Raw genomic sequence first — 15816 nt, 5'->3', positions numbered from 1 at the left:
TGAACTATAAACTGCTGTATCGAGTTGGAAGTTGATGTCGACGTGGGTACTTCACAAATTATGTCTGGCCAAAGGTCGCTGTTGACCCACCCAATTCTGCATCAATTCTTAACACGTTGAATACCGCATGTTTTTCCGATACAAAATATGCGAAATGAAAAAAGTACAATATTAAATTATTTAATTGAATTGTGTTATTATTATCGCAGATTTGTTTTGCCGAATGTCACCGCATTAGGTAGTGTTAATTACAATATAGGAATGTATTCACATAATCATCGATTAATTGAGGAAATCGCAGTAATTGAATTTAGCCGGGGGTCACCGGTGATCCCTGTGATATTCAGCTTTTTAAAAGAAATTTCTCGTGCAAAAATGTATTCGATCGCTTGGTGCGCCGCTTCAATCGAATGCAAAGTCGAGGTTGCATCGAACAGGCGCAGTAAAATGCTAGCCGAACAATCCATGCGCGCGAATTTTACAGCCGTTCGCGACACCTGCTGCGAAAACGCTGCGGCAGGCGATGCGTCGTTTCAGTTCCGGGTGTTCCTCGACGGACAAACAAAACATGCATCGTGTAGCGGGAGAAGATACGGGGCAGCGGTCAAAATTACGGCGATACGTTCGCTCGCACACCATCGTCCACCCGATTCTGGTCTAGGCCGTTCGATCCCGTAAAATGTAGCCAGCCGTTCAGACAAAGTCAGTGCACCGGCGCCCGTAAAACTCCTGACTTATGAGATCAGCTCTCCCGTTTCCGTCTCCAGCACGTTGACGTACACCGAGGAGTGGCGCGCGAAAAAAATGGCCAGTTCACCAACTAGCATCGAGAATCAAATAGACAGTTTTCTCGAACAGTTTAAACGCAGTGCCTCCCGTGCTATGGAGGAGTCGCACAGGTCCAGCTACCATGCTTGCAGCAGTAATATCAGTCGCAGTCGAAGTGGGAACCTGGATCTCGAGATCTTGGATGCTGGTAAGTTTCCGCTGAAACTGTCCCGCCGTGTATATTTCCATTTCATTTGAAATCTCACCAACTTTTCATACGATTGCTGGTGTATTTTCCTCCTGCACGGACATGCGACCGTTTTTCCATCGTTATCCATTGATTTTTCGGGCGTTCCTCGCACATTTTCGTGTACTCGTTTTTACGCGATACCTACGGCTCCAGTACACGTACTTCAAGCCCACAGTACCTACGCGCATTAAGTTTCGACTCGACGGTTGAATTCGAAAATTCTTAGTATTAAATATTTTTATACGCGACATCCTGTTGCCTTTCAAAATTTCAATAACACGCTTGCTTTTTTTGTCGTAATTGTATGTAAATGTATTTCGTACACTATCGTACGATTAGTATTTATTATAGCGTGAGAAATATATATTTTACGATTTTACGTGGATTAAGAAGTTTCTTTAAATAACGATTATGTTGAAATTCTATTCCTCGTCGATCGCGCCTAATTAGTTTACATTGTTAAGGAATTAAAATAATATTTTTATGATTAACTTCTCAACGTGCCGACACAATGAAACAAAGATAAAAGTGTAAGTCGCTTCTGAACGGAAGATTATAGAAATGATAAAATCATTGTCGATTAGTAAAGTTATAATTCGCTTCGATTTAATCGTACAGCTTGACAGTGACACGCTGCGAGTCACGTGCAGCTACCCCTCTTTGGGAATAGAGTCTTCCGCGATTGGTTGTTCCATTTTGTCTCTACCTTCACTGTGGAGAGGCATTATGGCGGTGTACCTCGGTTGGGCTGCGATAGAGGTCGTCGTCCGTTGCCGTGGTCCCTCATGCCGTCGAGTTGTAAAACTGCAGGGTTGCAAGATGCATTTAGTAGTCTCGCGAAAGAAATACCGTCCGTCACGCTGTTAATCACGCTCGCACGGATCGTATATGGTCAATGCAGCGTCGCAATCGGTTTCTCGATCACGGTTTTCTAATCGTTGCGCGGAGTGATAGGCAGTCAAAAAACTTGTACGAAACATTGGGGTGTACGGGGAATACCCGGCTGTAATGATCGAACGTGAACAAGCGCCGCCGGCATCACCATGAGTTTCCATTGAATTGATGTACGCGACAAATTGACCCGGTTCGCTGCGTCAGCAATGAAACGATTTCACGTTTAACGATAAATAAAGTTACTATCTGTTTGACCTTTCCGGTAACATCGCGTAATATTTTCATATTTTCTAACCGTAATTAACTATTTGTGAAATAACCGAAAACGTTATGATCCTACGACGAAAATCCGCGCACGGCTGCAATTGCCCTTGCCATCAACATTGCTCCACCAAATGTGCAGGTTTGAATTTACACGCGTACATATATCTCTTTGCGTACTGTACTGTACTGTATGTGCACCATGTAAATTAATGCGACACGGATGAGCGTTGACCAGCGCTGAAATTAGAAACGCGTACGGCGAAAACGATCTCCGTTCTATCCTTTTCACGAGTTCGTTGCGACTATAAAGAGATTATTGATTTATAGATACGTCTCGTTTGTTTACATGTGGCTGTTGCAGGTATATGTGTTATGGATATCCGATGCCCGTAATTAATTTGATATTTTTTTTATATAAACATTCGTTTTAGAAAAGGTTGATGCGTTTAAATGTATCGACACGTACCTAAATACGCGTGTACTTCTGCATGTACGTAATTGTTTTTTTTTTTTTTTTTATATTAATTACGTTACCTGTGTTCACGTAAGGCCTTTTTGCGATTATATGTTCGCTGATCATTGAACTTGCTCGAATGTTACGGATTAATGATAAAGTATGTTGTATTTAGAATACTTAATGTATTTATTGTAACATTCGTGTTAATCGCATGCTAGTCTAAATACTTACAACAGCAGAAATTTACGCAACCCATTCCGATAACATTGTTTAAGCTTTGCTGTACAGCGGCATTTTACAACGATACACAATTTTCCGATATACAGGGTGTTCTTAAAGTGACTAAACTTTACCAGCGTATCCTATTAACCGTATTGACGAAAAGCTATATTAGGGAGAACCGTTGTCTGCATCTCTAAATTGAGGAGGGGTGTCCCTACCCTTTTAGTATGCACAGTGGTGCTCAATAGAACTTAGTTAACCGTATGTGAAATAACTATGTAAGTAGAATCCAGTTGTAATTACAAATTAAAAAAGATACTCACAGGACTAAAAAATTGATATTATTATATTAGATAATAATGTCAACGGGTAGGATTTTTGTTCCACGCAAAGTGCATTTTATATCGAATACACACAGAAATATAAAATATTTATAGAAATAAAGTTAGATGACCAATACAAACCAAATATAAATTATTATTATTATATTTAAGTCCTTTTATCGTTTCTTAGTATTCAGGTAAGATTGTTTACATTTTGTTATCATATCTGAAACATATGAAGCAATCTATATGTGAAATGTCTGACGCATAGAAAACGGAGGTGGGTTAATTTTCATTTTTTAATCACATTTTTTTTCCAAGACTAATGATATCGATAATCGACAACCTATCTTGGTCGTCGAACGGTTAATAGAATGGCCGAAGTAAAGTGCAGGCATACGTTTTAGAAACAACCTGTATTAAATCGAGTGCAACGTGAAGACCGGGCTGTACGTACGGCACTGGACCTGTTATCCCCTCCACGCGGTATTAAGAAGTACGTTCGCCATATCATTGAGCTCTGTGCTTCATAATATTAACCGGTGTACTGAGAATAACGAGTAATCTGTATCGCGAAAACACACAGTTGCAAATGCAGTATCTTTTGAAACATGCTGTAACTGACTTTACGAAGATAATTAAAAAATTAAGCTGAGAAAAGGTAAGTAAACTTTGCCTTGCCACGTATCATAAAGATCAAAGTTGTAAAACCATCCGTGGGAATAAGCGATTCTCAACCTTGTTGATGTCGAATGCATTTTTTTTTTGATGTTTCGCTCGATGAAACGTAGAGATATATACATATAAATATCTCGATGCGTTTGTCGAAATTCATTTATAAGTTGTACTTTATAATAATCATAAGAGAGCCAATTTAAAGGGAATTTTAGAATTAGTTCATATACATACAAGTGACATTGTAATCAGCTGATTGTTTGTTTACAATAGTTTGATTCGGAATACACGAATAGTTTTTTGTTTTATTTCAGTTGTGTTTAAATGTTTCTGTTAGTATACACTTCCATCATTGATATCTTGATGTTTAGCGGAATATATAGAAAGTATTAGTGAGCACATTGTTGAGTAATAATTGGTGGAGTATGGATATTAATTTGTGCGAGAAGAATAAAATGGGAGTGCAAACAGGGATTGATTCCAAAGGAACTTCATATGATAATAATGAGAAAATGCAGGTATCCGATTGTCAATATATAGTCAATGATGAATTGATATACTCACAAGCGAAGCAAGAAGTAAGTGAATATCTAATATTCAATCTTTGTATAAACAAAAAATATTGTTGTACATTTTGCATTATATATAAAAATTTGAACATTGTAGATGGTGCGTACTTCTCCCAAACCAAAGAGGACAGTGACAAAAATTAAAGTGAAGAAATCTAAACTAGAAGGAGAGTCAAGTTACGATTCCACAAAGCTAGAGGACAGTTCTATACAAGTTTTAGAACGATTTAAGAGAGGATGCGAATGTCAAGATGACCAATGCTTCAAAGGATTAAATCCTGAGACAGTGTACAGGCATAGGCTAAATATTGCAGAGTTAACTAAGGCTGAACACGATATGTATTTAATGGGCGTTACGATGGCATGCTTAACAAATCCATACGAGACAGCAAGACATACAGAACGTCGTAGATTGCGTGCGCAATACGTGTATCAAGGTCGCAGAGTTTGTTTAGATGCTTTTTTATATTTAGAAAATTGTACACATTATCAAATAAAAAGAATTAGGAAACACTTAATGACTCATGGCGTCACACCACGAGTTCACGGCAATCATGGGAAGATTCCGCACAATACATTTTCCTTAGACATTTATAAAATAGCTACAGAGTTCTTAAAAAGTTTTATTGAACTACAAGAAGCGAAACAAAAAACTAAAGTTGCAAAAAATGCACCATTACATTTACCACCTGATATTACACGTAAAGTAGTGTATGATTTATACATACAGTATTGTAGAAAAGTATCGCCTAACATAAAAATAATGGGATATTCTACCTTTAGTAGATTTATGAAAGTTCAATTTCCGCAAGTGAAATTTGCGAAGCTAGAATTTGTAGTTAGAAATCAAAGTATTCAAAGTCAAGGTGGTAATAAAATAGATTTGGAGACAGACATAACTAATGAAGAACCTAAGTCAACGGATTTAATAACAGAGGATGGTGCCTTATTACCTTTATTAATTGCTAGTGAGGCAGGTCAAAGTGATACTTATTTCTTGACACCAGTCAGCAAATTACATGACGGTATGAGTTATCAAATAACTACAACTGGGCTTCTTGCCAATAAACCAGCATTGCCTATTACTTTAACTAAAGTAAATGCTATTTAAGGAACAGAGATCTTTATATTTAATATTTGAATATATTTAAAAAAATAATATATGTAAAAATATATTTATATATATATATATACACACACACAATAAATATTTACGCGATATTTTAAACATTGCTCTTTATATTAAAGAAATAATTTATGGTTTATGTGATGAAACCAATGGTTTTTGTCTATGCAATTAAAGTTTGTATTATATGTATAGACGTTTTTTATTATGTTTTACAATTATTTTAAGAAAAGAATATTACATTTTCGAAATAATTTTATTTCTAAGAATTTCGTGTTTCATAGTACAGAAATTTATGTAGATAATACTTACAAAAGACGTATTTATAATTTTATATTCTTTTTAACACACAATGAAACATAAGTATTTGCTCATTGCTTATTCAACTGTTCAATAATGACATTAATGTTATTCTTCTTTATTAAAATAGCAGTATTAGTTATGTAAATATGAAATTTGTTAAAAGTAGAATGATACGTACTTGTTCATCATACAGGTACTCTTTACGTAAAAATGTTTATTGATATACAATAATAATATTCCTCTATTATAGTAGAGTATATGATCTTTAGCTTATTTTAGGATTTTTTTTGTACAAACTCATGCTCTATTTTAATGTGAAAAAGGTACTTAGGAATGAAAAATAAGAATATACATAGATCAAACTATTCATGTTTTATAAAACTTTGTTGCAAAATATTTTATTCTATTGGATAGAATTAAATTAAGAATATAATGTGTGATCGTGTTATGTTAATGTTTTATATATTACAAATATGTAATAAAAGATACACGCAATAAATTCTCTGTATTTTTTCAATTTATAGACGTGTCTTTTCTCATCGAAATAAACGCATAACGATTATGTATATAATAAATTTAAGGATTAATTCTTATCACAGTTAAATTCCAAGCATGTAAATCAAAGAAATAAGGAATCTTTAATACAGTGTTTCTCAAATCCTTGATAAATGTAATAAGTAATAAAAACTTGTAAACCTAATGAGTATATCAACTTGTTATTAATATAAATTGAACTTCTTCAATTTATAAATACTTCACGGAATTGAAATACATTATGAAGTGATAAAAAATATATATAAGAACATTTTACAATGTTATATATTTTACAAGTATTATTTGTTATATGATCTATTTTCTTGTATTACTACATTAAATAATAATCAATCTAAACAATTCAATTGTTATGCCAATTTCAAAATAATTCCTTTTGTTATTGAAAATAAATCTCATCATACTTTGTAATGTTGATTTCAAGTTTGAGAGCCTCTTGTTTTACAGTTACAGCAGAAATGTTGTAGGTACAGCAGGAAACTGTTTGAGTTAGCTAGAGTCAGCAAGGTCATTTGAGTGCACTCTGAGGTCTTACATTTATATACAGTAAATATTGCATAAGTAAACGTCAATAAAGATTGTAATACATATCATAGAACAATTTCCTGTTTTAAGTGATTTCTTTAACCAGTTGTATACAGTTACAGTAATTCTATATTGTAAGAATTATATTAATTAATGGTATCTTGAAAAGTGTACTGAATATATTTTCCAGTAATAAAGATTATTCACTAATAAGTTGACAATTATATGATTTACACTATATATATCCCTAGTATGAAAACTGAAAATGTTATAAATGTAAATGTTATAAGGTGTGATATTTTAAATGCATAATATTCCATGAATTTATATTACACGCATAAATATAATCTGTATTATGCTATTATTAAATACATTTAATGTTATTCAATTAAATTTATGTTTTACAGAAGATGTAGAGAGTATGACTGGTGAGATCGAGAACGGAGATTTGGCAATTCGAGATGTTGCAGACCTTCTTCAATCACAGTACGCTATTATAGCAGGTAATTTAAATTAAATGCAGTTAATGTTTTTAAGTTACATATTAAATTGGTAGCCCTTGTTTTTAATTATATGTTTTATATATATGTATATAGGAGGAAAAACTCGAGAAGGTTGTCCTATAATTACTTTTCCTGATAATGGTAATTTTCATAACTTATCAGAGTTGGATTATCAACGTCTCATGCTCTACCTTACTTCTGTGCCAACGTGAGTTTTCTGTATTTATAAAATTATTAGTGTACCTTATACAATTTAATTTTGTAAAAGTATGATTTATCATTTTCAGTTTACAAGAAGCTGATCTTGGATTTCATTTAATCATTGACAGAAGGAACGATAAGTGGAATTCTGTGAAAACAGTCTTGTTAAAAATTTCTGTAAATATAAATATTAGAAAATATAATTATGATATAATAAGAGATACTATGATAAGACCAAACATATTTATTCAATCTTATTTTTCAGGGCTTCTTTCCTGGCTTAGTTCACATAGCATATGTTCTACGTCCAGCTGGATTTTTACAAAAGGCTATTTCTGAAGTTACTAATAAATTTTTTCGCGAGGATTTCAAATTCAGAGTTATATTTTTAGCAAACGTTGCTGAGCTTCATGAGTTTATAGAGACGGATCAGCTAACCGAGCAACTTGGTGGTACTCTGCCGTATTGCCATCATACTTGGATACAAAACAGAATTGTAAGATTACATAATGTAGTAAGAAATAGCGTAGAATTATTTTATATTAAATGTTTATTTTCATTTTTAGAGTTTAGAAAAATTTTCATCAATGACACAAGACGTGTCTCTCGCATTAGATTCTTTCACACGGCGTCTAGCCGAAATTGAATTTCCTAATAATACCGTTGCGACCACGGCTCTACTATCTCAACAACAAGTTGAGTATAATGAATTAAAAGAAGAAATCCTTAGTGCTGCAAGACATGGTGAAGCATTGTTGGACAGTGTACGGCAATTAACCGGCAAGGGAACTGCTGATAGATTAGGAAATGTTGCAGCAATAGAAAGGTTTAATTTGTAACCAGTATATTTTATAACTATGCATTTAAAGGGATGTTATATATTACTTTTTATGTTTAGATTACTTGTTCAGCTAGAAGAAACAGAACGTACATTTGACTTATTTTGGTCGCATCATAGTTCTCGTTTGAGACACTGCCTAGCTTTGAGACAATTTGAAGCTGACTTTAGAGAATTACAAGCAACTTTGGACCAACATTTAAAAAGTATAGAAGACATGACGGAAGTCGGAGAAACCCAAGCAAGAGTTGAACAACTGCTATTAGACACAACAGCATTTCAGAGAATATGTAGAGTATGTATCTTTATTTCATTAATTCTTGCATCATAGTATATCGTTAAATAAAATATTTGTTCTAAATTATGACGCGAAGTAACAGAAATACATAAAAATTATATTCTTTCATGAACAACAGAGGATAGCATTTATATGCTATACATTTAGTATACAATAAAAATATCATTATTGTATTAGAATAACTGTTAACATGTATCAATTCTGAATATGTGCGATTAATGAAACTGTACAACTAAGAAAATAAGAATGATACAATATTTCGACTTTAAGTTCGGGAATGTTCATAATGCATTTAAAGCAGCAAGGAATAATGTTCAAACCAGATTTACACATTTATGTATTATGCTTCAATGTATTAGAACAATAATACAATTATAGTATACACCTTAATAAAATACGAACAATACAAAAAAATTCTGGTTTGAATATATTTATGCCATCGCATATACATATAATGCACATCATGCACAAATGTTACTTTGCACCGCTTTCCTCATTTTGTCGATAGTCCTATTTGTTGCATACCATGTGGATTTGGGTCTTGGTAAGCAATCCACTCAACAAAATACATATATCTTGTAATAGATTTACATTTTTAAACACAGTGATAATAATTTAGTATTTCAACATTTAAATTCTGTATTTACTATATCTTGAGATATTAAAATAAAAGAAAGTATTACTTTTAGCGGTTTTTATGGGTTTGTGAATTAAATCTCTATAATATTCGTTCATCACATGTAATGAGATGCATATTTGAAATGTTAGAAGTATTCTATTTAAATATTAAAAAAAAATAGGGATTTAATTCATGTTTTGTATTAGCATGGTGGATCTTTGAGAATGAATATCATTGTTATTTCTCACTTTGCACTGCACGTAAGATAGTACATTTTTTTTTGGAATACTTTTTTAGATGAACAATGAATCGACAAAGAAAAGTTCAATTACTGTTTGTAGTTTTCTTGTTAATGTTTTTTCGATTCTTGTTAAACATCAATAAAATTATATACATTTATAGGGAGACATAGAGCGAGCAGAGGAAGTTATATCAGCTGGTCAACAATTACTATCTGGAAGGCATCAGTGTCCAACGGATGTCGTAGAACCTAAGTGTGTGGAATTACAGAGAATTTGTACCATTTTAAGTCAAAGATTAGAAAGGCGATTACACATGTTGACTAAGTGTAGAGAACTCATGGAACGTATAGACAAGGTAACCTGCTGATATTATCAGAAAAAATATAGAAAAGAATTTCTTTTAAATTAAGTACAAATTATGAATCCGTTTCTGCATTAAATAAATAGGCAAACACATGGTGTACACGTGGAATAGAGTTACTTGCATCACAAAATAACACAACACCAGCTGATCAAGCACTTCAAGAGTTGCAAGAGTTAATCGAAGCGGCAGAAGAATTTCATCATCCAAGATGTATTTTTCAAGATTCTGTAATGCCCGAAACAAAAGCCTTAATCACTCAAGTATGTTTATTCTAAATAGTAAGATTTGCTGTGATATTAATACGAAATATCTCATTTTCTAAAATAATTTTATTAGGTCTTGCAAAGAATAGAAGACGTATCTTTGATGTGCGATAAAAGAATAATGACATTGAAGCAACAATTGATTAAACCAACAAGGCCAGTTCAAACAGTTACACCCGAGCCAGTTAAACCAATGCAATCACTGCCTCAAACTGTAAAGCCTGGACGAATTCTTAAAAAAGCTAACACTATGCCAAAGGTAAATAGTTATTTTTTTCAATTTGATGTCTCTTATGTTACAAGTAATTTTAATTTGCTATAGATGGAGATGAGTCCTATAGAAGGAGAATCTTCATCGCCAGAAAATGAATCTAAGGATATAGAAGCTTTACGCTTAAAGCGTGGCCACGTTTTGGCCGAACTTGTTGAAACTGAACGAATCTATGTTGCTGAATTAGGTTCTATAATCAAAGGGTACAAAATGGAATTAACGAATGAAGCAATGGCTCACTTAATACCGCCAGCGTTAGTAGGCAAAGGAGATATTTTATTTGGCAATTTAGAAGATATTTACATTTTTCATGGAGAGACATTTTTAAGAGATTTAGAAAACTGTATTTCAAATACAGAACTTGTTGCATTATGTTTTGTACAAAGGGTAAGCGTGGCTATTATAGATTTTTATAATTGTAAAAAATGGATTTATAAACAGTATATACACTTTCAGCGTGAAGTATTCTTCAGACTATACAGTTACTATTGTCAAAATATCCAAAGATCGGAAAGATTACGAGAACAGATACAAGATGAACTGCAGTTTCTTGTAACGTGCCAACAGAGACTTGGTCATAAATTACCTCTTGCGGCATACCTATTGAAACCTGTACAACGTATAACAAAATATCAGTTATTATTAAAAGATCTCTTAAAATATAGCGATGAACCGTCTTGTTGTACTGAACTACAAGAAGCCTTAGATTGCATGCTTGTTGTATTAAAATGTGTTAATGATAGCATGCATCAAACTGCGATTACTGGATTCGGTGTAAGTATAATGTTTGATATTATCTCATTATTATTATTCGATAGTAAAGTAAAAATTTATATTACTACTTTCAGGGTGATTTAAATGCACAGGGTGAGCTGTTATTACAAGGCTCTTTCAGTGTATGGAGTAGCAGTAAACGAGAACGTCTTCTCAGGTTAAAGCCATCTCAGCGCCATATTTTCTTGTACGAGAAGGCTCTTATATTTTGTAAGCATAGTAAACCGCAAGCTCACAATAAAGCTACATACCATTTTAAGAGATATCTAAAGGTAGATGTCTTTTTATTAATATTTTTATGAAAATTCTCGGATTACACTCAAATAAATACGTTTGTATTAGATGTCACAGATCGGACTCACGGAATCGGTCAAGGGTGATGCAAGGCGATTTGAAATTTGGCTTCAGGGTAGAGCTGAAGTTCATACGATACAAGCATCGACTATCGAAGTAAAACAGTCCTGGGTGCGTCAAATTAAAGGCGTTTTAATGTCTCAGTTAGCAGAACTTAAGGGAAAACAAAATTCTGCTCTTGGAAAAACCAATCATAAGTATGATACATATTTTTACGTTTCGAATTTCAAATTTTCGCATCAAAATTAATTCTTTTCTGTATAAAATATTTCCAGACCATTACGACAAACGATTTCATGGGAAGCTCAAGGGAGTGTATCTGGATCTCTGCGTACACTCTCGGTGGACGGTAACAGCGTTATATCGCATATCACAGATGTTTCACAATCAACAGAAGACGATGTTGCTTGGAGTTCAGAAAACAGTAACACCGACGATGAAGATGCATTCAGTGAAAATGCCGGTCCAGCTCTTGTAAGTATCTTTATTTTTCATATTTAATTTGCACGAAGAAGTATTGATGAAGATACGTGTAAATCAAGAAGAATATTCTCACTTTTTGTGACTGAATGTAGACAAATATTCAACACGAATGTATCTCCATTTATGCTTTCTAATGTAGATTAGTCAATTAGTTAGATAAAGTTAACACCATACGAAAATTGTATCCAATTAGGGTGGAAGATACATAGCATTAGCTGATTATTGTGCAGTTGGCCAATCGGAGGTGACTATGCGCGAGGGAGACAATCTAGAACTTCTTAAAGTCGGTTGTGCTGGCTGGTGGTTTGTAAAATTGATAGGTACTGAAATAGAAGGATGGGCACCTGCGGCTTACATGGAACCAATTAATCGAAAAACTTCGCGTAGCTCTCAGTCGGTTAATAGCCAAGAGACCATATGAAACAGGCGCCTAACACACTAGATTTTTCCTAGTGTGTTAGCCCCCAACTGTCTCGTTGATGAGTATCGATTGTTATAGTATTAAAAATTGCATATGGAGGCTTTTGTAATATAAAAGGTACGAGGAAGACTTTGGAATTTTGCATAAAACGCAACCAGTAATTTATATACATCGTATTAAATTTGTTATTCTCAATGCAACGTTCTCTATTCGACGTAGCAATATGCGCTTGATTAATATGATTAATCACTCAGCGATTATAATAACAGTAAATTTTTTAGTTGAAGTTACATGAAAATTAATTCGAAAGAAATATTTGGCAATTTTTTTAATAAGATGTCAGAAAATAAGATGGAAATTGTATACACTTCTGATTACATAAAGTGCACTCCAGAAAATTTGTTGACGTAAAATCTTTATGTGAAAAAACTAGAATATGTATTTATGAAACAAATATATTGATTATTAGATTTATTCTTACAAAGAGAATAACATTTATAGAATTGTACAAACCGAGTTTCGATAGCGAATTAATATCATATACACATATATTTGCATTTACGTGATTTAAGATTGCTACGGATAATGCAAATGTAGTATGTAATGTTACATACTGTAATACTAATACAAAAACGACTACAATGAAATACAATCATTTATATAATTCTGTTATCATATTTGCAAAAGTTTGCATGGAAGTATAAACTATAAAATTTATCTATACTTAAAAGCCTACATGCCACTTGGCCGTATGCAAAACTTCCAAAGTTTATATAAGACTTGGGATCATTTTGTTCAGTGTAATTTGTTAATAATGCTTGCAATACTTTTCATATACTGAAAATTTGAGTACAGTTATTAAATAAAATCGAATGTATTGTTTTTATATTCACATAATTTAAATACGTAAGTTTCTTTGCAAATGTGCATCTGTTTATTCATACAAATAATACAATACAACAGTATTAAGATTTTATCTTGATATTTAGAAAAGAAAGCGAATTTAGAATATTTGCAAACTGTCGAAAAGTGATCAAAGAATTTTTTAAATTGAGATATGCTGAACAAATATTTATTTGGTACTTCTGTAAATGAATTATAAAAAACTTAGTGGAAGTACTTTGTTGTTATATGAGTATAGCTAGAACACAGAACATATTGTTAATAAGTCTTTGTGACCAAACAGCTTGATATTAGTAACTATTTTAGTAATTAATAAATAACTTATTTAAAAAATATTTAAATAAAGTGAAAGCAGATAATTGCAAAGAAATAAATAACATACACACAAGATTTTTAGAAAATAAAAGATTAACACCAAGTATTGTGCAATATTTAACACTGATTGTAAGAAAATATAGAAGGAAACATTTTAGTAAAAGAAGCAATTTCGATTTTAGCAGAGCTAATAATCTGTTAATATCTTAAGTATTTAATGATAATGAAACGTGTATAATATTGTAATTTGTACTAAAACTTTATATGAATGCAGAAAAAAATTAGGAAATTGTTAAGAATTAACATTTTCTTGTAGGTACATAGAGTGCAATAATTGTGTTTATTTTACAAGTAAAAATCATGAATCCATTATTACATAATTTATATTACTTAGACAACTGTTAATTAAATGTAGCTTATATATTATTTATATATAACAAAATTCTATTGTGATCATAAGGTACACATATTGAGTACAAATAATTTATTTTAATACTAAAAATATTATTAAAATAAATTCATGTTGTAATGATTATACTTGAATATCATAATAAACGCATCTCCATAATTTAAATACACACCATGCGCGCGCGCATACACAGATATACATATAATTTATAGATACATTTTCAATGTTTAATTGAAACATAATGTGAATATTCGACCAAAGAAAATTTTGCACTTTTCTTTGGTAAGATACAGAACTGGAGGTATTATTAACTTAAGATAGCTAATGTCAGTTATTACGTTGAGTATATTAATTTTGTAATTAATTTATCGTCTTTATCCATTTCCACGCCGTCCTAATATTAACTAGTTATAGGGTTTAACCAGACAAAGTGCATTATTATTTTATATTCCCAGTTTGCAATTTATTTTAAAAGTATTCAAGGAGTTCTATATGCACTAGTTCTATGTGCATGATAATAAAAGTTGAATATTGTTATACATTTACGAAAATAATTTTAATTATTTATCATTTCAACATTAAAGAAAAGCAAGTATAAAATGAGTTGTGCTGTATGCTACATAGTACAATTATTCATTTCACCCTATGTATGTAACTTAAAATTTTAAACAATTTCTTTTTATTGTTTCTTCCATTACAATACATGTTCTAGTATAAGTGAATAAAGTGATGTTCGAGTTTTTAAAATTTTTTGTAGACAACGTTGAATTAACATATAGACAATAAATACACGCCCTTTGTGGAAAGATTCCATTTTGAACTTATAACGAATATAGTAATAATTTTTGACATGAATAAAACAATGTTAACATACTTCCTTTTAGAATTCTGATAAGCAGCAAACTTCTATAGAGCATATATTCGCTCTGTACAATATTAATAGAACTACTGTATAAGATAATTAGCAATGCTAGCTTTCTTCGAAATATTAAGACACACATTAATTTACAAAAACTGAAGTGTAGTTACATCATTAACTACAACATTTAATGAACGGTTCCTTTGGTTGTTCCTTTATAGTAAATTTAATAAAATTTATTTTTACATACTTAAAGAAAATATGAACGCTAACATTTTTCTGTATCTTTACAATGTTGAGATAGAAATTTTTAAAGCTATTTTAATGAAGAAGAAACAGAAATAGGGTTGTCATTAAAAATGTAGTGTCTTCTTTTTTTATTCTAATTCTGTTCACTCTCTTTGTAAAGATGGCACTGTGATTAGTGTTATAATAATTGCAATTAAATGAGTAATTACACAAGTCATTAGCATTTATTTATTAATTAAGGTGTTGAGATATGTTACAAATATTGTATATTGTATGATTAATATTGTATTTTGTTCGATATATTTCTTATATATTTGTAAAAATTATGTAATAAGATAAATATACATTTAAATTATAGAAATAATATATTTGTGCCACATTTTTAATCATTCTGATTTCTAGTATATCTGAAAAATATACTTGATCGAACAAACTAATTATTTTTTATAAAAATAAAGTATGAAATATAATTTTTAAGTAAATAAGATACTAATATAAACACGAATATCTTTAATTCAAACA

At 31.7% G+C, this 15816-nt stretch overlaps 2 protein-coding genes across 9 annotated transcripts; both read left to right on the top strand.

Moving 5' to 3' along the window:
* Window positions 1–512: 512 nt before the first annotated feature.
* Window positions 513–15654, top strand: LOC116431250 (guanine nucleotide exchange factor DBS). 7 transcript variants are annotated; one of them, XM_031986391.2, is made up of 16 exons: window positions 513–976; window positions 7336–7431; window positions 7525–7639; window positions 7719–7809; window positions 7898–8128; window positions 8199–8458; window positions 8531–8765; window positions 9790–9984; window positions 10077–10253; window positions 10330–10515; window positions 10579–10914; window positions 10984–11301; window positions 11376–11573; window positions 11644–11852; window positions 11931–12129; window positions 12332–15654. In XM_031986391.2, exons 1-16 carry the CDS (start codon window positions 805–807, stop codon window positions 12557–12559), a joined length of 3246 nt encoding a protein of 1081 aa, XP_031842251.1. In that variant the 5' UTR covers window positions 513–804; the 3' UTR covers window positions 12560–15654. The 7 variants fall into 7 exon arrangements, with proteins under 7 accessions (XP_031842251.1, XP_076222123.1, XP_031842260.1 ...); XM_031986400.2 differs by lacking the exon at window positions 513–976 and adding an exon at window positions 1792–2315 and having other exon boundaries at window positions 12332–15653; XM_031986427.2 differs by lacking the exon at window positions 513–976 and adding an exon at window positions 6849–6931.
* On the top strand, window positions 3457–5655 carry LOC116431278 (uncharacterized). 2 transcript variants are annotated; one of them, XM_031986455.2, is made up of 3 exons: window positions 3457–3839; window positions 4225–4431; window positions 4520–5655. In XM_031986455.2, exons 2-3 carry the CDS (start codon window positions 4279–4281, stop codon window positions 5531–5533), a joined length of 1167 nt encoding a protein of 388 aa, XP_031842315.1. In that variant the 5' UTR covers window positions 3457–3839; window positions 4225–4278; the 3' UTR covers window positions 5534–5655. The 2 variants fall into 2 exon arrangements, with proteins under 2 accessions (XP_031842315.1, XP_031842307.1); XM_031986447.2 differs by having other exon boundaries at window positions 3459–3839; window positions 4168–4431; window positions 4520–5654.
* Window positions 15655–15816: the final 162 nt, after the last annotated feature.

The sequence above is a fragment of the Nomia melanderi genome, chromosome 3 (genome assembly GCF_051020985.1).
Source record: "Nomia melanderi isolate GNS246 chromosome 3, iyNomMela1, whole genome shotgun sequence".
In the NCBI taxonomy this organism is placed as follows: domain Eukaryota; kingdom Metazoa; phylum Arthropoda; class Insecta; order Hymenoptera; family Halictidae; genus Nomia; species Nomia melanderi.
The sequence above is the reverse complement of the archived record's forward strand: the minus strand, read 5'-3'. Positions and strand labels throughout refer to the sequence as shown.